Source organism: Eublepharis macularius, chromosome 12 (genome assembly GCF_028583425.1).
Source record: "Eublepharis macularius isolate TG4126 chromosome 12, MPM_Emac_v1.0, whole genome shotgun sequence".
Lineage (NCBI taxonomy): Eukaryota > Metazoa > Chordata > Lepidosauria > Squamata > Eublepharidae > Eublepharis > Eublepharis macularius.
Genome location: NC_072801.1, coordinates 70,576,111 through 70,602,978, shown reverse-complemented (window position 1 = coordinate 70,602,978; position 26,868 = coordinate 70,576,111). Strand labels below are relative to the sequence as shown.

General features: G+C 41.2%; 2 protein-coding genes across 2 annotated transcripts; one reads left to right on the top strand and one right to left on the bottom strand.

The window, feature by feature from the left end:
* Window positions 1-175: 175 nt before the first annotated feature.
* LOC129339757 (vomeronasal type-2 receptor 26-like) lies at window positions 176-12,034 on the top strand. Its single transcript, XM_054994339.1, has 6 exons — window positions 176-318; window positions 1,438-1,729; window positions 5,204-6,058; window positions 6,408-6,635; window positions 8,604-8,730; window positions 11,136-12,034. Exons 1-6 carry the CDS (start codon window positions 176-178, stop codon window positions 12,032-12,034), a joined length of 2,544 nt encoding a protein of 847 aa, XP_054850314.1.
* Window positions 12,035-16,816: 4,782 nt separating this feature from the next.
* On the bottom strand, window positions 16,817-25,256 carry LOC129339756 (vomeronasal type-2 receptor 26-like; the record flags this gene model as incomplete). The annotated part of the gene is made up of 7 exons (XM_054994338.1): window positions 25,252-25,256; window positions 24,877-25,168; window positions 22,549-23,418; window positions 20,693-20,920; window positions 20,459-20,585; window positions 17,411-18,280; window positions 16,817-16,827 (listed from the first exon to the last, which is right to left on the bottom strand). Coding segments are annotated over exons 1-7 (2,403 nt in total), but the record flags the coding sequence as incomplete, so codon positions are not given.
* Between the last annotated feature and the right edge of the window lie 1,612 nt (window positions 25,257-26,868).

The following is a 26,868-nucleotide window of genomic DNA, read 5'->3' as shown; positions in this document are numbered from 1 at the left end:
TGTTCAAGAGTCTGATGCTGGTTGGTAAATGCACTGGACACAAAGAAAGGCGTTCATCTCAATGGAAGGTGCCTTTGCATCCCAGATGACTGGACTCAATGTTTCACTACTACTCCTGGTATTGTGGTTGCTGCTGCCACAAACAGAGTCTGAGATGATTCCAACTATGTGCACCATGAATGATCCCCTCCAGACACCATACCAGTATTCTCAGCCAGGAGACGTCATCATTGGCGGGATCACTTCTCAGTTCTTCTCCATTACTGACCATGTCGCTTTCAAGGAGAACCCCAAAGGAAATGTTTTACTTGAAACGTTGTATGAAAATTGTATATATATATTTATCTATAGTGTGAATTAGTGGTGGTGGAGTGTGCCCTCAAGTCATAGCTGACTTATGGACACCCCTGCTGGGGTTTTCAAGGCAAGAGGTGGTTTGCCATTGCCTGTCTCTGCAATCCTGGCCTTTTTTGGAAGTCTCCCATCCAAGTACTAACCAAGGCCAACCCTGCTTAGTTTCTGAGATCTGATAAGATCCGGAACACCTGGACTATCCAGGTCAGGGCATAGTATGAATTAAGCTACTTCATAAGCATTACAAACAGATAATACAAGCAGTCACATATTCTGAACATAGCCTATTTATTCAGTAAAATTTCAAATTCCAGGATGTGATTAGGCGTACAGAACAATTATTTCAATATAAAGGGCTTTTGATTTTCTGGAATAAGTGCTGTCATTTGGCAACATTTTTTGTATTGGTTTAATTAGAGAAGCCACTATCTAGATTTCTATTCAAAGCACAGAGAAATATGTAAAAAAAGAAAACTAAACTTGGAAGTGTAGATTACTTGTATGATACCTCTTTCTTTTGCCTTATTTCCATTTTTCTTCTCTTCCTTGTTCTATTGTCAGTGATCTCTTCTTTCTTATGATTCACTAAGGGTGGGTTCCAAACACTTTTTTCACTCAATCTCTTCCAACTACCCTCCTAATGACAGTGCACATTGCATATTTGTTTTGTCCAAGTTGGTCCCATGACCCCAGTATAATTTTTGCAGTAATCAAAGGTACCCTCCTCTTCCCTTCTTCATCAGCAGAAAAGCTGGTTGCATCCCATTCTGTATTTGACTGTTTGTTCTACTAACCTGTTTGTTGCCACAATATTTGATGAGCTCGAAAAAGAAAAGTGATAATAGTCATCTCTATTGTGATACAATATGATATGATACGATACAATATGATAATAGGACACATTTTAAAAGAAAAAAGGTTTCCTGAATATTCAGTAATAGTGGACTGATCTACAGAAATAAACACATACAGATATCAAACATTCAAGTTTTCAGGATAATTGTCTTATAGTTTTGAATGTCTGTACACTGTGAAACCACAATTTTAATATCAGTCTTACACATCGTGTGTCTCTTACTTCAGTACAGTGCCCAAGAATTACCAGCATGTCTTGTCCTTGGTCTTTGCCATGAAAGAGGTTAATGAGAATCCCAAGATCTTACCAAACTTAACACTGGGGTTCCACATCTATGACAGCTTCTTTGACGCAAGGATGACTTTTGGAAATACCTTAAACCTTCTCTTTAGTCAGAATAGAACTATCCCCAACTACAACTGTGACATCTGGAAGAACCTCATAGCTGTCATCGGAGGATTGGACTCTGAAACCTCTCTTCATGTGGCCTCTCTCTTAGGCATTTACAAAATTCCACAGGTAATATGAAGATGGAATGAATCTTTTAATGATTAAAAAAGAGAAGAAGGGGTGCCCATTGACTACTTAAAGGACCTGGAATGACAAAAACCATGTGAGTTGGGGACTGTAGTAAGCAAGGGATTTGAATGAGAGAGTGAAAAATTGGCTGGATCCAACCCAATTTTCTTAAACTATTGGTATTTATTTGGGCCATTCCTATAATCTCTTTAGCATTGTTCCTATTTTTCCCTTTAGCTATTGCAGAGGTACATCCGTACTTTCTTTATAACATTTGACATTCTTGCAAATATGCACTAGAGAGCTCTTTCAGTAGGCATTCCTTCTTTTAGATCTCTTTATGTGAAACATCCATGCAACATGTATGTCCATGCAACATATCCTTAATCTAGCACTTAAGCATAATAAACTTTTTACGCACTGATTCAAAATATCAGTGCACTCTTGACCTTCCATCCACCCATAATGTCCCCGTGAAGCTGTGGATGTTAGGGTTGCAAAGAAAGAGCAACTAACATTATTATCATTCTCGAAACATTCTTAAAGAAGGGAAGTAAAAAGTGGCAATCATTTCACAAGCATAACATGCTTCTGAAGCTCAGATAGGTTTCTAACAGCACATGACGGAAGCAAGAAGGAAGCAATAGCTCAAGTTTTGATTCTTGGTATACAAACATATCCAAACACACGTCATCTTTTCATTGGTGGTATGTTAGAAGGGAGGAAAGGGGTGTTCAAAAAAGGAGTCGTGACCATATCACCCTGCATTCCCTTGGGATATATGTGGTAGTAGTGTAGGGTCAGTGGGTTGGATCCAACCACTTTTTCTCCTGGTGAAAAAAAGGAGAAGTCCATTTTGACGAACCGGAAAAGCCTTGCTGGCTTTGCGGCAGCCATGTGGGATGGAGGCTGTAATAAGGAGGAGAATCGGATGAGACAGAATGAAAAAAGATGTCTGAATGTGGTGCAGTATGTAACACACTAATAGACTTCTCTTGTTCTTCAAAGAAATTCAAATAAGGTTAAAATTAAGCAAGGAATAGTAAAGAAAACCTAGAACATTTCAACTACTCTCAATTATGACAAACACAGTGACTAGCAAGAGCATGGGTGGACTGGCCATTATTCTCACTAGGAGAGTTCCCAGAGGACCTCTACCCTGGAGAGCCATTGACAAGGCTAAAGGGGCATCAGTCATGGAGGCCACCAGCTACAAAGGCAGCTACAAAGAAACAGAGTGCAAAGAAAGAAAAAGATGCCGGGCAAGGGGATGTGCGATAGGGGTAGTGGCCCTAATCTTGAAGTACGGCCTCCAAACCCCCCACAGGGGTGGAGAATCGCCCACTCTGAGCTCCCATTGCTTGCCTGTCCTACAAATAGTGGCAGGGGGGATTTTTTTAAAAAAACTGATACTATCGTGAATATGGCAATATGCCAGGGAAAACTTAGAAATGATGGAAATTATCTCTAGGAATTGCCTGAAACTCTATGGTTTTCCCCATTACTTCCAGGTTTACCCCAGAAGTGATGCCATCACAGTCTCCTGACACCGCTACCCCTAATGTCTCAGCTGCCAGCCCTCCAATTGGAGTTGCAGTGGGAGAAAAATAAAAACATTGAACAGCAACATTATTTGTCAACTTATATCACCACTAGGTACAATGCAGAAGTGACAACAGGTAGTTCTAGGAATTGCTGGAACAATGGCAATTCCTAGAGCTACCCTTTGTCACTTCTAGGTTGTACCCAGAAGTCATATAGCGATATAAGCAATGTTGCTGATCTCTCTCTCTCTCTCTCTCTCTCTCTCTCTCAAAATGGTACATTGGTAATAATTCCAGAGAAGTAGTTATGGTCATCTTGTTTCAGCGAAAAGTTAACAGGAGAAGTGTGGCATTTTGAACATGACCAAGTTTTTATTCTATCATAAGTTGTAGCACAGTGGTTAAGTGGTTCAGCTGCAAATCAGCACTCTGCTGGTTCGAATCCCACTACTGCAGTGAGCTCAGTAGGTGGCCTTGGGTAAGCCACTCCTCTCAGCCCCAGCTCCCCAGCTGTATTGTGGCGATAATAATAACACTAACTTGTTCACTGCTCTGGGTGAGGCACTAATCTGTCTAGAAGAGTGGTAGATAAGTGCAGTTATTATTATTATTCTTTTTTTAAAAAGTTATTATTATTATTAACTAGACAGAACCCATTTTGTCTCCAAAACTGCTGCATTCAAACTGAATAAATCAAGGACTAATTTCTCTCTTAAGCAGCTATTTTGTAAATTTATTAATCTTTTAAAAGTATCCTATTAAGGACAGAATTCATTGATATGAAGTACAATCTTTCCTCAGTTAAAATGCTCACATGTTTCAGCATTAAATCTGTACCGATGCTCTCCCCATGGAAACTCAGAAGACTGTATAAGTATTTTGTTTTTAATCAGTGTATACATATATTTCAATATATGGTGGTTGAGGTGAGCAAGCCATCCAACTGGCCTCCGCCACGGGGGCGGGGGGGGGGGGCGGGGTGCATAGGCCCCTCTCGTTCTACTGCTTATCAACTGGCCATCCTGCCCCACAGATTTGCTGATACCGGAGGGTTGTACAACATACGTGTGCTGTTGTTTTAATGATTTGTTACTGACGTTTTTATATTTTTATGCTACCTTGTTGATTTTATTCTTGGTTGTAATCCACTCTGAGTCTGCTTGTGGGACGAACGGAATATAAATCAAATCAATCAAATAAATAAATAAATAAATAAATAATATTACAATCTCTAAGAGCGAAAATATGGAAAACATAGTGGCGTTGTTTTGGGTGTACAAACACATATACTTCACATTATTGAAAAATATGTGAAAAAATATCATGGGTGCTTAAGCTGGACAATGTGATTATTATTTTCAAAGCGTATTAACATACTTTTGGATTTTGACGTGGATGAAACTACATATGTTGCTGGAGTTCTTTGAACGGAACTCCAGATTTGTTTTTTGTGCTTAAAAAGCTGCCTTAAGGAAGGGGAGAGTCATATGGATTTTTGCTAAAGTAGATACCCATACACACACACACACACACACACACACACACACAGTTATAGAGAAAAAAAATGTAAAGAGTAAAATTAAAAGACTACGAAAGGCAAGCAGCACAGTCTGTGGCTATTTCTATATAAAACTTGCATATGGTCACCAGTTATTTCTGTTGTGTGTGGTCACCTTGCTTAATTTTAAGTTTTAAGTAGAAATCTCACAGGCTGTCCTTACATCCCATGGTTTTCTCCAAGGTAGCCAGTTCTCATCTCACCACACTCATATGCAGTGACTTTGAGCACACTATTCTCTGTCTCCATCTAAAATATTTGACCACCCCAGTATGATGCAGTGGTTACAGTGTTGGGTTAGGGGATGGGTAGAGTTATAACACATATCATGTCAAACCCAAATATGTAAACTATCTTTCTGTTTGTACTTAGGTCACATATTGCTTATTTGCTCCTCCAAAGAGTGATACAGTCCAGCTGTCTCCTTTATACCGGCTTGTCCCCAATGAAGATCATCAGTACAATGGCCTTGTCCGGCTTCTTCTGCATTTCCAGTGGAAGTGGGTTGGCACCATTGCAGTGAGTGATGATAAAGGAGAACGGTTTGTCCAGACGTTGGCACACAAGTTTTCCCAGAATGGCATCTGTATAGCCTTTATGGAAAGAATACCAACTTATGGAAATTTGTTTGAGGTGTATGGAATGTTAAAATTGTTCCTGAATTTGACAATTTTCTTAACCAAGACTAGCGTCAGCATCTGTATTGTAAGTGCGGACTCTCAGTTCATGAGCGCTTTGCAGTTGGCGCTGAATCAGTTTGATCCACAGTCTATGACCCCCCTTCGCAAGGTGTGGGTTATGATGGCCCATTTTGATTTCTCATCAGCAATATATCATAGAGATCAAGACATGCAAGTCTTCAATGGCTCCTTGTCATTTTCAGTTCATCTCACTGAGGTTCAAGGGTTCCAAAGCTTCCTTCAAAGCCTGAATCCCCATGGTGAAGAAGACGGTTTTATCAGGACGTTCTGGCAGCAGGCATTTGACTGTGTCTTTCCAGATACTGATGTGGGCAACGAACCCATGAATAGTTGCACTGGGGAAGAGAAGCTGGAGAATCTTCCGGGGACTTTTTTTGAAATGAGCCTGACAGGCCAGAGTTACAGTATCTATAATGCTGTCTATGCTCTGGCACATGCTTTACATGCCATGTATTCACCCAGAACCAAGTATAGCATCATGAGAGATGGAGGCAAGCTGAAGCCTCCAAAGCCTCAGCAATTTCAGGTAAAATTTCATATAGAAAGAGACTAACGTGACAACTCAGATTAAACAAACCCCTCTGTTCAGCCTTCCCTCTTGGCCAAGATATACCTTCAGTTGTAGGATACAAGCTTCCATTCAATATCTAACGTTCCCCTTTCCAAAGACAAGTGTGACCACATAACAGGTCTTATGCAAAACTGGAGACCCCTCTGATTTTGAAATTGGGGGCTCAGACTTAAATTCACAAACAAACAAAAAACACAGGATCTGGTTTAGAATAGATTCCCCCCCCCTTTTTTTTGCCTACCTCTACTTACTATTTTCTTCACAATTGTTTTTATGTAATCTGCCTTAATTTCTTTCATTCTAGCTTCATCCGTTTCTGAGGAGTATTACATTTAATAACAGTGCTGGAGACGAGATATCTCTTGATGGGAAAGGTGAATTGGTGGGTGTGTTTGATATTATAAATTGGATTATTTTCCCAAATAAATCCTTTTCAAGAGTGAAAGTAGGGAAAATGGATTCTCGAGCACCATTGAGCAGAGAGTTCTCCATTAATGATGAGACCATTACATGGCATAGCAACTTCAATCAGGTAAGAACTGACTGGTGTGTTTTCAGAGTACAAAGACAAGAGAGTCAGTTTGGTGTAGTGCTTAAGAGAGGCAGGACTGTAATCTGGAGAGCCGTGTTTGATTCCCCACTCCTCCACTTGAAGCCAGCTAGGTGACCTTAAGTCAGTCAGAGCTCTCTCAGAGCTCTCTCAGCCCGATCCATTTCACAGGGTAATTGTTGGATGATAAAAATAAGAACTTTGTAATCTGCTCCGAGTGGGTATTGTTATCCTGAAGGGAGGTATATAAATTTAATGTTATTATTATTACCTTGCTAATCCTTCATTCTCAGCAGTAGAGATGGGCACGATCCAAAACAATTAACGATCCAGCTGATCGTGGATTGGTGCCGGCGACAATCCTGAATTAATGAACCACACTGATCATCTCCCATTCCCGATCTGTGGATCATGGATCGTGGAGGCCAAAGCGGGACGCGCTGCTATTCCCAGCTATGTGGGAAGGTGGGTGGTGGCGGCGGCGGCCAGGCCTGGCGGGCACGGGGACGTGGCGACGAGCCACCTCTCCTCAGGTCCCATTCAGCAACACAGGAGGTCTTGTTTGGCCGTCAGAGCTGCCTATCAGGGTTTGCAGGGATGAGATTGGAGTGCCCATGGCTACAGAACACCCCCTTCCCCCTCCCTCCCCTGGGTGTCTTCTCCCAACCTGTGACTGCTTTGCTGCTCCGTGGTTGGAAGGAAGCCCAGAAGGAGGGCAAACAGAGTTCAGGATTTCCCCTGGCTCCGTTGACAGGGGAATAGATTGCTGATGCCTGAGTGTCTGGATCCCCGATACGAGCCCAAACGCAACGATCCAGGCCTCTCCTGATTCCTGGATCGTTGGCCATGGATGATCACGATCCGCCGGGTCACGATCGCGCGATCGCCATTATCGTGGGTTTTTTTCTATCGTAATACGCATCGTGCCCATCTCTACTCAGCAGTCTATTGGAGATGTCAGTGTTGTATTTCAAGAAGCTCAGACCTGTGAAGTGATTTACTTTGAAGTCCAGCAAATTTTTACAACTACTCAATGTCCAGATGGTGATTTCCATGATCACTTGGCTTCTAATTCTATTCCATGCACCAGATTAATTATTTTGATGTGCAACATATTTAGAATTAAATGCTTTCCGAAACAGGAGAGACCCACAGCAGTGGCAGACAATAGATTTGGCAAGCATGAGGAAACCCCAAATCTCACTAATTTGAGACTACCCTGAGCTACCCAGAGTCAGTGGAATCCATTCTAGATCATAACCCTTCAGTACAGGGTAAATAATTAATATAAAAATTGTTTGTGTTTTAGTAAAAAAAGAGCAGCAGAATTGAAGGCAAATTCCTATTTTCAGTATTTACTTACCCGGGATGGCATAAACTAACTTTGCACAAAATACTGATCACTTCCAAGTTTTCAAGTGAACTGAGCATGATGCTCTCAGGACAATAGAAATAGTTCTCAAGGAAAGAAGTGTGCGTACAATTGTTGTTTATTTTGAATGCTTTTCAGTGTGATTGTTTCCTCTACTAGTTGTTGGGTCCAGATTTTTAGTCTTTCTTTCTTTCTTTCTTTCTTTCTTTTTCTTTCTTTCTTTCTTTCTTTCTTTCTTTCTTTCTTTCTTTCTTTCTTTCTTTCTTTCTTTCTTTCTTTCTTTCTTTCTTTCGTACAGAGAGCATATAAAGCCTGTTTGGGATGGAGGCAATACTTTCTGAACCCTTTCAACCCCATTCACAGCATGTTAGGGAAGCTGCTGAAAGGGGAGAGAGGAGCATGCTCTAATTCTGCTGAAAATATTTGCAAAATTGCTGCCCCTCCTCTTTCGGCACAACTATTATCAACAACTTGGATCCAAAATGCTGTTACAGCTTTATTAAATCTTGAATTCAGTTCAGTGACCTTGGGACTACAGCACAAAGATTAAAGGGCTTCATTTGCCTTATGATTGATAGGTCATGCCCCTTGCTGTGTGTAATGACAACTGCCATCCAGGTTACAGCAGAAAAAGAAAGGAAGGGGAACTTTTTTGCTGCTATGATTGTGCTCCATGTCCAGAAGGGAAGATTTCCAACCAGAAGGGTAGGAGACCTCAAAAGATGTATATCATATGTTGCATGGAACTTGGATATAGTTTAGGATTTCCATGGGCAAACAAATCTGTGGAGTGCAATTTCCCCCTCCTTCCTCCCCCATGAACTAGGCTGGTGAGGTTTCCCACTTTAGATTTAGTGGAAAACCTCTTGCAGTCAGCCCTTATGATGGACCCCTTTTCATTCCACCACTTTGAGGTAGATTTTCCTGCCAAAATTCAGTTTGCCTGCTTTGGTTGAGCAGCCCCAAGTAGCATGTTAATCCTTGTGGTTTGAAAGTCTGTTTGTCCCAACCTAACAGTCAGATATAATTTTGGCTTGATGGGGAGAAGCAGCAGGAGCCCTCTTCTTTTTTTTCTTTTTGGAAATGGCACTGGAGACTGTATAACATTCAAAAGGAAATAATTTTCTTTAACAGGCAGGGATTGGATAAGTGTAGTCAGGGAATGAAAGTGCTAAGGTAAAATTTTGCTGTTAGTACAGAATACACTTTGAGTAAAAGGCAAAATAATTTCCTTGAAGTTTAGTTTCTTATATTCTTGGTTCTTAGCAGTGAGAAGTGTTTTACTTAATACTTTAATTACAGCAACAATGTTTCTTCACAGTTTCCCATGACAGCTCAGGTTTCTTGAAGTTAGTTTAAAACTGTTTCCCCTTCACAACAGACCTGGGATCCTCCTCAGAGCCAAGCCCCCTTTAGAAACTGGGCAGGAATTTTCTTCTTCTAAGAAGATATAACCCTTCTTCTTTTGGCTTGAATGGAGTCTAACCTACTACGCAATCACTTTTGCCAATACACACTCCCAGTTTTATGGTGTCTGTGTCAAGCAAGCTTCAGCTTTTGCTGACACTTATACTAAGAATTCTTAAATTGAATTCACACACACACAACCTTTATTGGCATGTCAGAGCAAAAGGAGATACATTAAAATTAATTGATAGCTTCCCTGATACAAATTGCCGATTGAAGAAAACAAGCAACATTGGAGGTTATAGAAAAGTTGTGACCAGATAGGAGTTGCTGGACCTTGACATTATCAGAAAGGCCACACCATGAATAAAGAAGGGAGTTCAAAAATTTGTCTGGAATCTTAGAGTAAAATAGACAGTTTAGTAGAACATGATAGACAGATTCAATGACACCCAGGCCACGAGGGCATTTTCTGAGTTCATAAGAGGTCCCTTGATATCTACCAACAAAGATGGCTCAGAATCTACCAACGAAGATGGCCCAGAAACTACCAATGAAAAGGGAAACTTGTCTGACTCTCCCTGTCAGATTCACAAATTCTCCCTGAACAATCCTCAGGGAAACCTTCAGCTAGGTTCCAACTGACTAATCAGATTGGAGGGAGCTGTCTTTCACTCAAAATCTCTATTCCATGCAAGAGTTAACCCTTTCACTCCCAGCTCTTTGAGCAATGCATTTAGAAAACATGCTTTGAAGTGCAGTCCATCACAGCTCTATGCCCACTTTCTTAGGTGGTGGTGGGATCAATATTGTGAAGACCACCTTCCTTCCTCCTAATTCTGAGAGCAGATCACAGCCACTTCAGCAATCAGGCATTTGGGAAGTGTTATCTTTTATTTGTGAGACCGAAAGTTCTCATTTTCCTGAAAGCCTTGACTTTCTATCTCTGAATTCGTTCTGGGGTGTTCCCACACCCAAGTAATGAATTCCAGACTCAGCTTAAATAAAAGTTAATTTTATTTGCTTAAGGAGTGTTTACCAAAAGCATGGAGCACTCTGACACAGACAACAGACATTAAAAACAAAGCAACCTTACCATTGCTACATAAAATCGGTCTATCTAAAATTTGAGACCTAGCTACCTAAGCATTTCTTTGGCAATCATTTGTTGCTTATCTCACCTGACCATTAGACCATGAATCCTCTCCCAAGCCTAACTCATTCAGCATAGGGATATGCTGAGGTGATTAATACCTTGCCACTTTCAGCTCTTCTCTTGCATACTTGAATCATGGTCTGAACTTGGTCAAAGAAAGCTAGCTCAGAGAGGAAAGGAATGGAACTGAGTGAGCCGAGAAGCCATCTTTTTTAGGACTCAGTGCATTACCCAGCAACTCAAGAGCCAATCAGGGGTCAGCTGTTAATAAGCGTTTCAGGGAAAGAGAGAGGCAAGAGGGCTGTGCTCCATGCACATAAATCCTTAAACCTGCAATGCTAGACTGGATGAAATTGTTCCATTCTAATGTGTATAAGGACACCTGTGCTATCTCAAAGCCAACACAATGACTTGCATGTATAAAACGTAGATAATGCATTATTAAGCATTATAATGTTTTAAGCAACTGAATGATATCCTATAATGAAATGTCACTCAGCTGACCTCAAAATATGACAGAGTGAATGAGATTTTTTTTCTTTTGAAGATATGGATGACTGTTCCAAATGCCCAGAAGATAAGTATCCAAATAGAGATAAAAATAGATGCCTTCCAAAGACCCTCAATTTCCTGTCTTATGGTGAAACTTTGGGCATCAGTTTGGCTCTTTTGGCTCTGTCTCTTTCTGTGACCACAGCTGTGGTGCTTGGAATCTTCATCACGCATCGGAACACGCCCATCGTCAAAGCCAACAACAGAGAACTCTCCTTTTCTCTCCTCATCTCCCTCCTGCTCTGTTTCCTCTGCTCCTTGCTGTTCATTGGCCGGCCTGAGACAGTGACCTGCCAGTTACGCCAGACTGCTTTCGGCATCATCTTCACAGTGGCCATTTCTTCTGTGCTGGCAAAAACCATCATTGTGGTTTGGGCTTTCATGGCCTCTAAACCAGGATCAAAGATGAAGAAATGGGCAGGGAAGGGCCTTGCAGGCTCTATTGTTGCTTGTTGTTCATTCATTCAAATGTGTCTTTTCATGGTTTGCCTGTGCACTGATCCTCCATTCCCAGATGTCGACATGCACTCTCTGGCTGAAGAAATCATAGTGGAATGCAATGAAGGATCTGGGAACATGTTTTACTATATCCTGGGCTATATGGGATTTCTGGCTCTTACCAGCTTCACCGTAGCTTTCTTTGCTCGGAAACTGCCTGACTCTTTTAATGAAGCCAAGTTTATCACTTTCAGCATGTTGGTCTTTTGCAGTGTTTGGGTATCTTTTGTTCCAACTTACTTAAGTACCAAAGGGAAATACATGGTAGCTGTGGAGATCTTCTCCATCTTGGCCTCTGGGGCTGGATTATTGGGGTGCATTTTTTCTCCCAAATGTTATATAATTGCCCTGAGACCTGAATTAAACAATAAAGACCATCTATTCAGGAGAAAGTAGTAGGAATCCAATGACCTTTAGTTTGTTTCTTCAGACTTTACACCAATGTAGTGGAATGGAATTTGCTACTAAGTATCTTTTGGCTCCAAGCAATAAATTCCAAGTCTAATCCATGCCCACATCTCATGTCTTCATGAAGCGTGAGGAAAGAAAGTAATTCTTGCTTCAGATGAAGGCCTGAAGGAACATTTGGTAGCTCCCCCTGTGTTTCATGCTTCTTTAACTGGTTTGATTCAATTGGACTTAGTGTTATACTTCAAAGTCAAGTTTATTGTGTTTGATAGACTACTTTGGCACATGGCTCTTACTGATCTGCGTTACTTAGAATAGTATGATATGACAAGGTTAAGCTGAGGGAGTTGCTTCAGCGCAGCAGGTGGATTAGAATTTACATTTCTTCCCGAATGAATCAGTGGATCTATCATGTGTCTAATCAGGGGTCATTTCCTAGAAAAAGAGCTGGAGGAACTCATTAACACAGCTCATTAGCATAACTCATTAGCATATGCCATGCCCTTGCCATTACTGGAAATGTGTCATTAGCGTGACTGATTTGCATATGCCACACCCCCTGACATCACCTATCCTGGCTGTTTTGGACCCAATCCTGGCCATTCAGGGCTGAAATTGGGCCCAAAATGGCAAAAAGGGGCTGAAAAGGGCCAAAAAGGGGCCCAAAATGGTCAGGATTGGGCCGCTGCTGAGTGGGAGAGTGATCCATCATGCATCAGAGGCCCAATCCGGGCTATTTTGCCCCCAATCCAGGCTGAAACGGGCCCAAAATGGCCGAGAGTCAGGTGGGCAGGGCCACCTGACATGTGACTTCTTTGGGGAACTACTGGAACTGCATTCCTGCACGTTCCCCCTTGAAATGAGCCCTGTGTCTAATACTGAACAAGGTCTTAAAGTGTGGATTAAAATGATAAGCCTCCAAAGCCTTAGTTTCTGGGCACTGAATGTGCTCACCTCTTGGCTTAGCCCAGATACAGCACTGAACAGCTTGGCCCAGCCAGTGACCACCATACAGTTAGGACTATCCCAGCCCTGGCAGCCAACATACAACTATGCCCAGGCAACTTGACACCAGCAGCCATTGCATATCTAGGAGAGACTTTTCCAAGGGAGAGGCTGTTAGAGAGAGTAGAGGAGAGTAAGCTGAAAAAAGGAGAGCAGCAAGATAAGTTGGCTGGTGGTAGGGTTGCTAGTCCAGTGTTGGCAACAGCTGGGAGACTAGTGGGTCAGAGACATGGTGAAATGGCATTATGCCCATCTACTATGCCCATCTACGGACTCCCAAATATGTATTTAAATAGCCTGAACCTGGACTATTTTAATGACTTTTAAAAGATTATTATTGATTTTATGGTTTTGTGATTAATTCACTGTGTTTTATGAATGTTGTTAGCCGCCATGAGCCCATTTGTGGGGAGGATGGGGTATAAATCAAATAAATAAATAAATAAATAAATAAATAAATAAATAAATAAATAAATAAATAAATAAATAAATAAATAAATAAATAAATAAATATGTGATACCACAACATCACTTTTGACTGTGCAACTGGAAGTAGCATCACCATGCCATCCAACATGCTAGGGTTTCCCCAATTCACAAAGTTATTTGGAGGTGAAAAAATAGAAACACCTCATTCATGTATGCCCTCCTCAAATTCTTCACTGAATGGAGCATAAATGCAAGGAATTAAGGATTTTTTTTAAAAAAGGAATCTTCAATTAATGGATTTTGAGAGTGATGAAGCTGGGAGCAGTAATGAGACTGCCTGTAGTTCAACTGTCCATTTTCACACATTGAACTTTTGTTAAAGGGACAGGACATTTTTTCCAGCCCCGTGGCAACCATTCATGAAATCCCTTCTCTACATGTACTACAGTCCAGTTCCTAATCATGCACTGAATGTGCAGGAATTAAGGAGAACCCAAAACTCACATGGGACTTTTATGTTTGACAGTGTGTAGGGACTAGGATTGCCAGGTCTGCTGAAAGTGGAGGTCATAAGGGGGATGCGCCAGTGGGGTATTACCACATGAGCATGCATACTCCAGAACACTGCTGTGACATACTGGGGATGATGTCAGTATTGGAGTGATGCAGAAGCAACAGGTCACGATGGGGTCTGATTCAATAAAAATCAGTCTCAGATGTAGTGTTTTGGGGCCGATTTTTACTGAATCACCCCCCACCCCGGAGCAACCTGATGGTTCAGTATCATGCTGGAAACAACAACAACAACAACATTTGATTTATATACCACCCTTCAGGATGACTTAACACTAGAGATGGGCACGATCCGCATTACGATCGAAAAAAACCCACGATAATAGTGATTGCGCGATTGCGATCCGGCGGATCATTATCGGCCACGGCCAATGATCCAGTGATCGGGAGAGGCCTGGATTGGGGCGTTCAGGCTCAGATCGGGGCTCCAGACACTCAGGCGCCAGCAATCTATTCCCCTGGCAACGGAGCCAGGGGAATGCCTGAGCTCTGTTTGCCCTCCTTCTGTCACCCTGGAAACCCGAATGGAAGCCCAGCTTTCCTTGATTAGCAGGGCTTCCTTCCAACCATGGAGCAGCAAAGCAGTCACAAGTTGGGAGAAGACACCCAGGGGAGGGAGGGGGAAGGGGGTGTTCTGTAGCTATGGGCACTTCAATCTCATCCCTGCAAACCCTGATAGGCAGCTCTGATGGCCAAACACAGACCTCCTGTGTTGCTGAATGGGATCTGAGGGAAGGCGGCTCATCGCCGCCTCCCCGTGCCCGCCAGGCCCAGCGGCCGCTGTCATCACCCACCTTCCCACATAATACCAGCATGCCCCACTTTGGCCTCCACGATCCACGATCCATGATGCACGGCTCGGGAACGGGAGATGATCGGCGCGGGTCGTTAATTCAGGATCGTTGTCGGTGCCAATCCACAATCCGCTGGATCATTCAAATTTTTTGGATCATGCCCATCTCTACTTAACACCCACTCAGAGTGGTTTACGAAGTATGTTATTATTATCCCCTCAACAAAACACCCTGTGAGGTGGGTGGGGCAGAGAGAGATAGAAAATGTGACTGACCCAACGTCTCCCAGCTGGCTTCAAGCAGGGGAGTGGGGAATCAAACCCGGTTCTCCAGATTAGAGTCTCACACTCATAACCACTGGCTCTATAATTTAACAGGGTAAAGCGCAAATGCAGTCCCCCACTACCACAAATTATGCAGTCAAGTTTCCCGCATTAATAACATCACTTCCCCATTCCTGCTCCTCCCTCCCCCCTCACCAGCCAGGTGAGAGGTAGTGGGGGTGGAGGCTAGGAGTGGGAGATCCCTTTCCTCGACTAGGGGAGCTGATAACCCTAGTAGGAACTCAGATTCAATATGTATTTTGTAATGTGTGGAAAAGGCTGAAGAGCCATTTCTGCAACATCCAAATGTTGGCTTTATGTCGAAAGGGAGGAAACATTTTTGATGTTGAGCAGTATCCAGAAAATATATCGTTGTCTAAGTGGCATGTTGGGGGAGGGGATGAGACTTGGCAACTCTTGGCACAGTTGCTGGGCAGGGTAGGATGGATAAAGCTAGCAAGCATGCTGGCCAATATTGGGAGCCAGGTTGGAGATGACAAAACATTGGTAACTTAGTATAAAGATAAGAAGATAAAACACAGGGAAATGACTAACCAAAAAAACTGATATTATACTTTGTACAAGTCTAAGTGACCAAAGAGGGGGAAGGAGAGCCATTACACAATTAAGTTTAGTTAAGGCAAATTTTGAATATATTCTTCTATTAATTTAATATAATTTTAAAAGCCTTCGACAATACATTTAAATGCATTGCTTGTATAAGTCTCAAACTAATCCCAAATGTAGTGTTTATATAAGTTTGTATAAATCTCAAATTAATTCTAAATGGAGTTTTTGTAAATTTTATTTTTTATGCACTTTCTATTGTCATATCTTTTCTCTTTAAATAAAATTTCTATAAAACTTTAAAGAAAAGAAAGATCTCAAAAAAATTGGTAGCTGCTGATAAGCCACCTTAGAGTAGTGCATATTTAGTGATGAAAATCATACATTTAACTAAACTGTTCTGAGTATTTTTATTTGGGTTGGTGCAGGCACAAATTATAATTAGCAAATACTACGAAATGATTGATTGAGCTAGTCATTAGGAAATTAACTTATTATGTAATTATTCTGTTTTGTGTATTCAGAATTAATGTACATGATGTCCAGATAAAATTAATTGCCACCGAATCTAACCCCCACCCCCATTACACGTCCCTTTCCTCTCAGAATTGTGTATATTAAGAAAGCAGTCAACTACTCAGTTTGCAGCCATCTTCCAGCTGTTTTTACACCATTCAATACCAGACAATCCTGGAAAAAATCTGTCATATTTTGCCTTCTGTTTTTTGCTATGCACAGCACTAGAGTGGTGTGTGTGTGTTTTTTTTAAATGAAAGCTCAGAGTTCAGAGTGGCATATTTAGAAGGAGCTGCGACTAGAATTTAGTGAGCCTGAGGGGCTGCTTCCAGAGCAATTCAGATCCTTTACAGTTTGTGTAGCACAGGAACCAGACACGATGACTCGGGGAAGGGATTTTATTATCTTAAGAGGACATCCTTACTTTTAGACCATAGACAATGACCAAAAAATAAAAGTTTCAAATAAAGCCAATTTGGTGAGAGCCAGTTTGGTGTAGTGGTTAAGAGCACTGGACTCTAACCTTGAGAACCAGGTTTGATTCCCCACTCCTCCACTTGAAGCCAGCTGGGTGACCTTGGGTCAGTCACAGCTTCTAGGAGCTCTCTCAGCCCAACCCACCTCACAGGGTGTTTGTTGTTGTAGGGATATTAATGACATACTTTGTAAACTGCTCTGAGTGGGCATTAAGTCATCCTGAAGGGTAGTATATAAATCAAATGTTATTATGTTATTTTTTTTACCAAATTCAATAAAAGAAGTAATAAGAATATTATGCAGTGAGTGACCTTTAAGCTGGTTCTACCCAAACGTTCACAAGTGCTGTTTGTTTGTCATATCTCAGAAAAAACCAGACTCAGAAAAATTCCTTTTTTTTTGAAATGCATATAATGAAAGAACTAAACTGATAAAAACCATACTGTTTCTTCAGAACGTTTTTTTCAACAGCCATATAAGAGCAGTATTTTGGTATTTAGTTTAGCTATGTGTTGAGAATTGATTGGAACTACCGATTGGAACTTTCAATATGACAGTAAAAACTCAGAATTTCCACAAAACCACATTCACTGGAGTTTTCAGAGGAAGCATAAATGAGTGAAGATATATAGGCCAATGGTGAAATATTTAATGATTTCTCTTTATCAGTTGCTCTCTTTTGTTCAGTTCAGGCTTCAGTATTATGACATAGCATTTAGGCAAAAAGATGCAGCCCAGGAGACCAGAACTGGAGGCCAAGATGGAGAAGATCTCCACAGCCACCATGTACTTCCCTTTGGTGCTTAGGTAGGTGGGGACAAAGGACAGCCAAACACTGCAAAAGACCAACATGCTGAAGGTGATGAACTTGGCTTCATTAAAACTGTCAGGCAACTTCCTGGCTAGGAAAGCCACAATGAAGCTGATGGTGGCCAGCAAGCCCATGTAGCCCAAGACACAGTAAAACATGGTAACTGACCCTTCATTGCATTGTACTATGATCTCTGCAGTCAGAGAGTTCATGTCCAAATCTGGGAATGGAGGGGAGGTTGCCAACCAAGCAACACAAATGATGGCTTCACCAAAGGATCCGGAAAAGACAATGGAATGGGCCAATCTTTTCCCCACCCATTTTCTGAAAATATTTCCTGGCTTGGAGGCCATGAAAGCTACCACCACTGTAGTAGTTTTGGCCAATACAGAAGAAACAGCAACTGAGAAGATGATGCCAAATGTTGTTTGTCGGAGGAGGCAGAATGCCTTAGTAGGCTGTCCAATGAAGAGTAAGGAGCAAAGGAAGCAAAGAAGGAGTGAGACAAGGAGAATGTAGGTGAGGCTCCGGTTGTTGGCTTTGACTATTGGCGTGTCCTGGTGCTTAATGAAGATTGCAAGTAGCAGTGCTGTGAGCAGAGACAAGAAAAAAGCCCAGAAGGCTAAAATGATGGTCAAAGGTTCTTCTAAATATAGGAAGCTTATCGTCTTGGGTATGCATCCATCTTGCTCCTTATTAGGATAGTGATCCTCTGAACAAGTGATACAATGATCCATATCTGGGGGAAAAGCATTGAGTTGGATCCCATCAGTCTTTATTTTTAGTGCTTTCAATGTAGAATGTCAGCAGATGTGCAAACATAACCTAAAATCCAGAGGAGTTAGCTGTGTTAGTCTGAGAACCCAGAAGCAGCCTGCTCCAGGCCTGTACCCAGCCTGTACCCAGAAACAGCCTGCTCCAGGACAAACCTAAAGGAACTAACAACAAGACACCACTGGTTGTCACCTATAGTTCCCAGCTCAAACCCATCCAACCTATCATCAGTGATCTACAACCCATCCTGGAAAATGATGCCTCTCTCTCACAAGCCCTGGGCGGAAGACCTCTCCTTGCCTACAGACAGCCCCCCAACCTTAAACGACTTCTCACTTACAACCATGAATCGACTAGCAGAGTCACCAACACAGGAACCAGACCCTGCAACAGACTCAGATGCCAGCTCTGCCCTCATATCTACACAGGAAATACAATTACAGGACCCAATGGCATTAACTACACTATCTCTGGTTCTCACAGCTACTCCTCCTCCAGTGTCATATATGCCCTCATGTGCCAACAATGTCCATCTTCTCTGTACATTGGACAAACCAGCCAACCTCTGCAAAAGAATAAATGGACACAAATCTGACATTAAAAATGGCAACATCCAGAAACCAGTGGGAGAACATTTCAATCTATCAGGACATTCCATCAAGGACTTAAAGGTCACTGTAGTTCAACAGAAACCTTTCAAAAACAGAATCCAACGGGAAGCTGCTGAAATAGAATTCATATGTAAATTTGACTCAGTCAGGCTTGGAATAAATAGAGACTATGAATGGTTTTCTCATTATCAGAAGTAACTGACTTCCTTAACAGAAGCAAACTCATCCCATTATCAGAAGCCACTGATTGCATCTACTCCCCCCTCCCCTCGCCACCTATCTATCTGACCAGTTTTTTCTTGTCCTCCATGCATCTGACGAAGAGAACTGTGATTCTCGAAAGCTTATGCTACAGTAAAGTTGGTTAGTCTTAAAGGTGCTACTGGACACTTTTCTATATAACCTAAAATGACATTATTTAAAGAATTACAGTTATTCTTCCTTGTGTTTTACCATAAAAGTGAGGATTCTTGCACTCTCTTTTAGTTTATATCTCAGGAGTCCCTCTTTGCACCACATACAATGTACTCTTCAATGTTACGCCTGTGAAGACCATTGCTATCATTTCGCCAGAGTATTAAGCAAACATTTGAAAACAGTTGGATGAATGGTTAAGAAAGCAAAACTCCTTTTAGCATGGTTTTTTCTTAGTTGGCAAAAAGGCCCAATACCATTAGTGAGGGGGATTTAAATGCCCACCAAGTAGGATCTTCTACCATCACTCTGAATTCAGATATGGGGTTGACTTGTAATTAGACATGGGCACGAACCATATTACGAACCAAAAAAACCCATGAACCACCTGATTGTCTGTTCGCGATCCGGCAGTTCATGAAGGTCCATGGGTTCAGGGTTCATCCAGGGTTCGTTGGAAGCCCGGTTTGTTGCATTCGCCCGTGGTTTGTGAAGCCAGTCAGGCACCATCAATCAATTCCCTTGGAAATGGAGCTAGGGGAATGCCTGAACTCTGTCTGCACTCCTTCTGTTGCCCTGGAAACCCAACTCAAAGCCCAGCTTACCTTGATCGGCAGGTCTTCCTTCCAACCATGGAGCTGCAAATTGGTTACATGGGAGAAGACACCCGGGGGGAGGGAGGGGGAAGGGGGGTGTTCTGTAGCCATGGGCACTCCAATCTCATCCCTGCAAACCCTGATAGGCAGTTCTGACAGCCAACCCCTTGTACACTGGGCCAACATCAACTGGTGGCTCTAATTGTATCGAGTGGGAGTTTCCTGGGGGCCTCGGATTGGAGAGGGTATAACTTCAAGATCCCTATTGCAATCTTGACCAAACTTGGTTGCTGGCTGGAGGAGAGCCTGCTAAACACTCCCTATGAATATGGGCTCTCTAAGTGCAATGGAGGCCATTCCAATGCCCACAAACCACGAACTGGTTTGGTAATGAGAAATGTTCATTACGGTTCGTTTGTTCTGGTTCATCAGCAGCACCGAACCACGAACCGGTTGGTTAATTTTTTTTTGTTTGTGCCCATGTCTACTCGTAATCCTATTTGTTAAGAGTGCATGTCCTACCCTCTTGGTCTGAGATCCTCCCCTCAGGACACGGAGCACAATCATAGCAGCAAAATTTCTCCTTCTCCTTCCTTTTCTTACTGAATCCAGGTTGGCAGAGATCATTGCACAAAGATGATGGAGGCACCTATACTTGGACAAAAGGACACAATTATTGCTCAAAAGATTTTTGGAAAATATTCTTCATACAGAGTCTACAAATGAAGCAATAATATAATGCATTTATCTTCCTACTTGAATGAGTTCTGTGTGCCACTCAATCATGTTCTCTTGAATGGCAAATTCTTTGCCTGGAGGTGCCTGAGGATCCACCATTCCGACTTTAACTCTAACATAGGAGTTGTTTGGGAATGTGACCAAATTTGTAATATCAAATCCAGTGACTAATTCTCCATGTTCATTAAACACAATCTCCTCTCCGGCACTGTTGTTGAATGAAATCCTCTGAAGCAATGAGTGGAGCTAGAAGAAAAGGAGGAAATAAGTAATGGACACTATAATTGGGGGGAGTATATTTTCATTTGAGATTATAAAACAAATTTTGTTTTCTAAGGAGACATTGAGCTTATGAATGTTATTGTTTTATAAGTGATACTGAACAATATCTCAGTTTAGGCATCAGTTACAGGAAAAGAGTGGCAAAGGGTAAAATCTTTAAGTGATGAACACCAATTTAGGGGTGTGATGAAAGGGAAGGAATGGAGTTTGTGAAGTAAGAATTCTAGTCCCATTTCTTCTCTCTGCTTCTGTGGAAGGGCTCCACTGCAGAGTAGATGTTCCTTCTGCAGAAAGTCCTAGACCAAATCCTACACATTCCTAGCAGAGAGAAGATCATAAGTCAGTGATGTGAAGGACCTCAACAATTCTTAGTGTGAGATTCGGTATGAGGTAGATTTTTGTATCATATATTTGTGTTGCTCAAAAGTTCTAAAATGAGAGCCATGAATGAGACATTATATATAAGAAGTCTATTTATGACACAATATATGGTAGTTAAGAGAAAGAATTTGAGGGAATACAGAAGCAGATAAAGGATATTTTCACATATAATACACATTAACTGTTTCACACAGGAGAATCCAGTTGCAAAAGTTTGCTGAAGTGCATTGGAAGTCCATTATCCAATGTGTATGAAAGCAGCCTTAGTGGCCAACACAAAAAGTGAGAGCTGGAAGTCACAGCATGCTGTGAAAGTTACATCATGCTGTGATGGAATGGGCTTTTAAACGAAAGGTTTACTAAGTGCAGCACCCAGAGAGTGGGAAAGGGATAAAAAATCTGCCTGAAGGGAAAATGATTGACAGGCTGCTCCCCCCTTCTCTGTGATTGGTTAGTGAGAATGTAATATTTGGAGCTGACAGAATAGTTGAAGGAGTTGAAGTTTGGAGTATGACAAGGAAGGTGTGAAAGCCAGCACAAATTTACATAGACGAGATAGTACTGGGGGGGAGGGGTTGTTGGCAGAGGAAAGGGAAGTGAATGAAGACTCCCTTCAGCCAAGTGATCATGGTTATGCTTTTTTGTGAAGAAAAATTCCTGCCCAGTGTCTAAAAAGGGGTTTTGGCTTTGAGGAGGACCCTGGGTCTGGTGTAAAGGGAAAAGCTATAAAGTAAAATCTATGAAGAAATCTTGGTAAAATAACCTGAGTCTGAAACTACCAACCTCTCACTTTTAAGATCTGTAACTACTGAAACTAAGCTTTAAGAAGATTATTGTGCCTAAGGCTTGTGAAGTATTCTGTTCTACAGTCAAAATTTACCTTAGCTTTCCTTTCCTTGCCTAGCTATATATCAACCCCTGCTGTTTCCTTTTGAACTTTACTCAGCCTCTAGTTCCATTTCATTTAAAAAAGACATGGACTCTAGCTTCTCCCCTATCAAATATTTCAGCTGAGATAAAAGCCATAAATACATAAACTTAAAGTGTGGGACAACAAGACCTTTAAATTATAGAGACATGCTACCAGAGGCTGCCCAGCTACAGTAAGCAATCTTGACAGTTTTGGAGGGAAAATCTGTCTCACAGCGGGGGATCGATTGGGCCTTACATCATATATGCCAATACACTTTTTGTCCTTGAGAAGAGGTTACCTGCCAGGGTTGCACATTCAAAGGAATTAGTCTGCCAATATCCTTCACTCTTCTTGTGTGAATGGTGTGCAAGGCATGAGCAATAGCACAGACAGAATTATAGATACTATAGCTGTGACCACTTATGCTCATTTCAAAAAAAGTTGTAGGAAGGTCTTCCAGGCTCTCCTCCCCTGTGCATGTTTCATTGCCATCTGTTGGCTGAACAGAATTTGGAATTAAACAGTCGAATGCTTGTTCCCAGAGATCTTGGATGAATGTATTTCCCTTTTCCGCCAAAGGGTTTGTATTCTGAAGAAATGCTTGGAATCCTGGGACCTCTGTTGAGTGAATAGTGAAAGACATAGCACCATGGAGCATTTGAATATCAAAGATCTTTTGAAACAGATTGGCTAAAAAATCAGTCTGGGATGTCATAATCCATACTTTTCCTGAAGAAGCCTTTCCCTTATACTCAGGAAACCGTAGCGGAAGTACTGTTGTTGCCAGCCAGATAACAAATTCTAGCCATGAAATGGTTTGAGTGTTCCCATAAATAACACATGCCTTGACGTTGCTCTCCATGAAATCTGGAACATTATTTTTTATGCAAATGGCAACTTCATCCATGCTAAATGATCGGGCATTCTTTTGGACTCTTTTGGTGAAGGCTGTGCAAATTCCATTCTCAGCAAACAGAAGCTCCACAGAGTGCAAGAAATTATCTCCACCATCATCATCTATAACAATAAGTCCTACCCATTTCCACTTGAAACGCAGAAGTAATTGGACAATCCCTGTGATCTGAAGGACTTCATTAGGTGCCATGCGGTAAAATGAAGGGAAATGGGTTTCTTCCTTTGCTGCTGGTTCAAATGACCCATATGAAACCTATACAAGAAGCGGAGAGAGATCTATACAAAGAGAATGGCAACTGCATCTTAGGGCCTCTTTGTTCATTATAGATTTATATATTTTATATTTTTTATTTTTTAAAAAAATTGGACAATTTCTTTTCCTTATATTCCACTATAATTTTTATGCAAGCTACTTAGAAATGGCCCTGACCTGACATGCCACAAACCAATTGTTCGATGGAGAGCAAAGTGTGCTGTGTCTGAGGAACCCAGTCCCAACTCTGAAAAACATTGTGTCCATTTTGGTTCTTTGTAATGTGTAGATTACAAATGTAATGTGTAGATATATGATTAGTAAGGCAATAAATGCTCATTAAGGCAGAAAGCAAGGAAGGAAGATGTCCAGATTCAGAGAGAAAAATGGAAGCAACATTTAGATAAAAAGTGGAAGACAGAAGAGGAGAATTAGGAGTTTTAAACATACATTGAATGGTGGTGGTAGAAAGTGCCATCAATTGGCAGCCAAAAGCCAACATATGGCAGTGACCCCATAGAGTTTTCAAGGCAAGACATGTTCAGAGGTGATTTGCCATTGCCTGCCTCTGCGTAGCAACCCTGGACTTCCTTGGTGACCTCCCATCTGTGTAGTAACTAAGGTTGACCCTGCTTAGCTTCCAAAATCTGATGAGATTGGACTAGCTTTGGCCGTTTAGGTCAGGGTGTGCATTGAATAGGCAGGGGAAAAAATTAAACATAAAAAGGTGATAAAAACATTTCTTAATGTCTGGCTGAATCATAGCAATTCTTATGGAAATGTTTTCTTTTCTCTGCCTGTGGCATAACATACCAAGCAGTTTATTGATAGTTGGAATGTATCACATGCTCTGCTCTTTTTTTAAATTAAGAGTTTGATATATTTAAAAACAAATCTAAAAATACTACAATTACACACATGCTAATAAAACAAACAAAACCAAAAATGACTAATCAACATACAAAAACATACATAATTCCCCCCCCCCCCGATTTTCTCCAAAATAAATATTTGAATCATGTCAAATCTACACTTTCTCTAGGTAATGATTAAAAGCTCTGCTCTTAAGTTCTGTGAATTCTGTATTTCAGCTGGTCACCAACATGCAATATATGTGAGAATTTCAGAGTGGGTCAAAGACTGGATGTGTCAGTTTTTCTCGAAATGTGCTTTCCTATGTTATCAAATATGTCTGCAACACCTCCATCTTCAATCATTTTTTAACTCTAACCATTCTTCCCAAGCTAGTTCTGTTGAGAACAATACCAGCTCTCCTTTACATTTTGTGTCTATGCACATTTGGCCATCCTGTTTTACATTTCAGAAACATTCCCCTTTTTTCAGGCAACATTTCTCTCTTTTTTCCCAACCATGGGGTCACTACAATAAATAGAATGGAAAAGCAAAATACATATGAGGTTAGGAAAAATATTCACTGTCTGTATCTCTTACTCCTACCTGTGGAATCTTGTAAACTTGTAAGAGCTCTGCCATGCATGAAGATGTATCAGAGTCCAGTCCTCCAATCACGCCAGTTACATTTGTCTGGATGCCACATTTGTAGTTGGGGAGAAATCTGTGTGCTTTGAAGAGGAGGTCCAGGGTGGTACGGTAGGCCATCCTTGGATCATAATTGCTGTCATAGATATGGAACCCGAATGTGATGTTGGGCAAGATCTTAGGGTTCTCATTGATCTCGTTGACAGCAAATACTAAGGCCAGGATGTGCTGATAGAACTTGGTTATCACACTGTAAATACAATGATTTATTGATCAAAAGAAGTATAATTTGGATCTCCCATAGTTTTAAGAGGGTAAAAGCAACCTTCGTACGCCATGCTGTTAGAGGATGTGGGGTTTATCCCTTCTTCCCCAAACTATTTTCCTGATTTTAGTTTTCCCATTCTAATTATCAACCGCCACCACCACCACTCCAACTGCTATTTGCCATGACAGTGAATAAGGAACATATATTCTTTATTATGAGGCAACCAGAAATTTGAGGAAGGTATTTTGTATATTTTTTTTAAAATGCAGGAAATTGTAATCACCGATCGCTCTATTCATGTCTACTTTTGTTCCAAGTTCCACTGGAAACAAGGGAAATGTGACTATATAGTTCACTATATTTGTAGGGGTTAGCTTTTCATAGCTAGAAACCATGAAGGAGTGGAGCAGAGAAACAAATTTTATGACTAATGGTTTGCTGTTGCAGTTCCTGGTATTCAAGTCCTGAGCAAGGTCAAGATATGAATGGTTTAAATTTCTTGACCTGCCCAATAAGTCACAGAATACAACTAGTGGCTACAAAGTGCTACTTCGTGGTTACAACTTTACAAAAAATCCTAATTCAGTTTCAATCCAGTCCTTAATTCAGCAGATTATACCCCTGGAAGAGCACTTTGGTGCCAAATAGATTTCCATCAAAAGGTTAATTTTGAGAGAGTTACTGGAATGATAACAGCCATATATAACTCCTAAACCTTGTAGGGGTAGGGATGGGTGTCCTACACAACTTCTCCTGTCCATTCCTCAAGATTTCTGCTGCAACTAGGAGGGATAGTTATCTCATGGAGGCCAAATGTACTTCTTGGAATGAAGGCATCTCCTGATATTCAACAGGTGATATTAGGCTGACTTAAATTGGCTATTGGACCGCTGCATAGGGCCAGTGTGTGGTCTGTGTGGGGAAAACAGGAAGTTTTTCCTCAGCGATGGGGCCATCATATTTCTGGGGGTGTTTACAAAAAAAAATTGAGACAAAGTGATTTCCTCATAACCAACAGAAAAAAAATATACTCCTGTCACTTTCCTCAAACATCTATATAGATATTTTTGGAGTGTGTGTGAATTCTTGGCATTAAAAATGTGTGTTGAGTAATAGCTATATTTCCCAATAATGCCACTTTCTTTCAATCAATGTTTTACTGCAATTCCTGAGCCCCTTCTAAGTTTAATGTCATGCTTAGAGTCACAGCAGAGAAAGGGACTTTTTCACAATCTTTTAATCATTAATCCTGAATTGGAAGAATTGGAGATGAACTGGGTGTGACAGATAGAACTGGAGAACCACCATATGGGAAACACCTCCACTGCTGCTCCTTTTTTTTCTTCAGAATATCTTAGTTTGCCACTCCGTACACGAACTGTCATTCATTATAACAGTTTTGAACAATATACATATAATAATATATTTATCTATTGATACATTTTTAAAAAAAAACTTCTCTCTCTCTCTTTTTAAAAAAACCACATTTTGCAATCATACAAAGAATCAAATAGAGTCAACACTTCTTTTTGGAGTGGTGATGAAAACATTCCATACATTTTAGTGTCAATTGCCTCCTGAGAAGGGTAGTTTTTGAATGACAGTCGGGGGAACACAGAGTTGATAAAGGTTGTGATTCCACCAATAAGGACTTTTCCTGGCTGGTACCACTCATGTGGAAT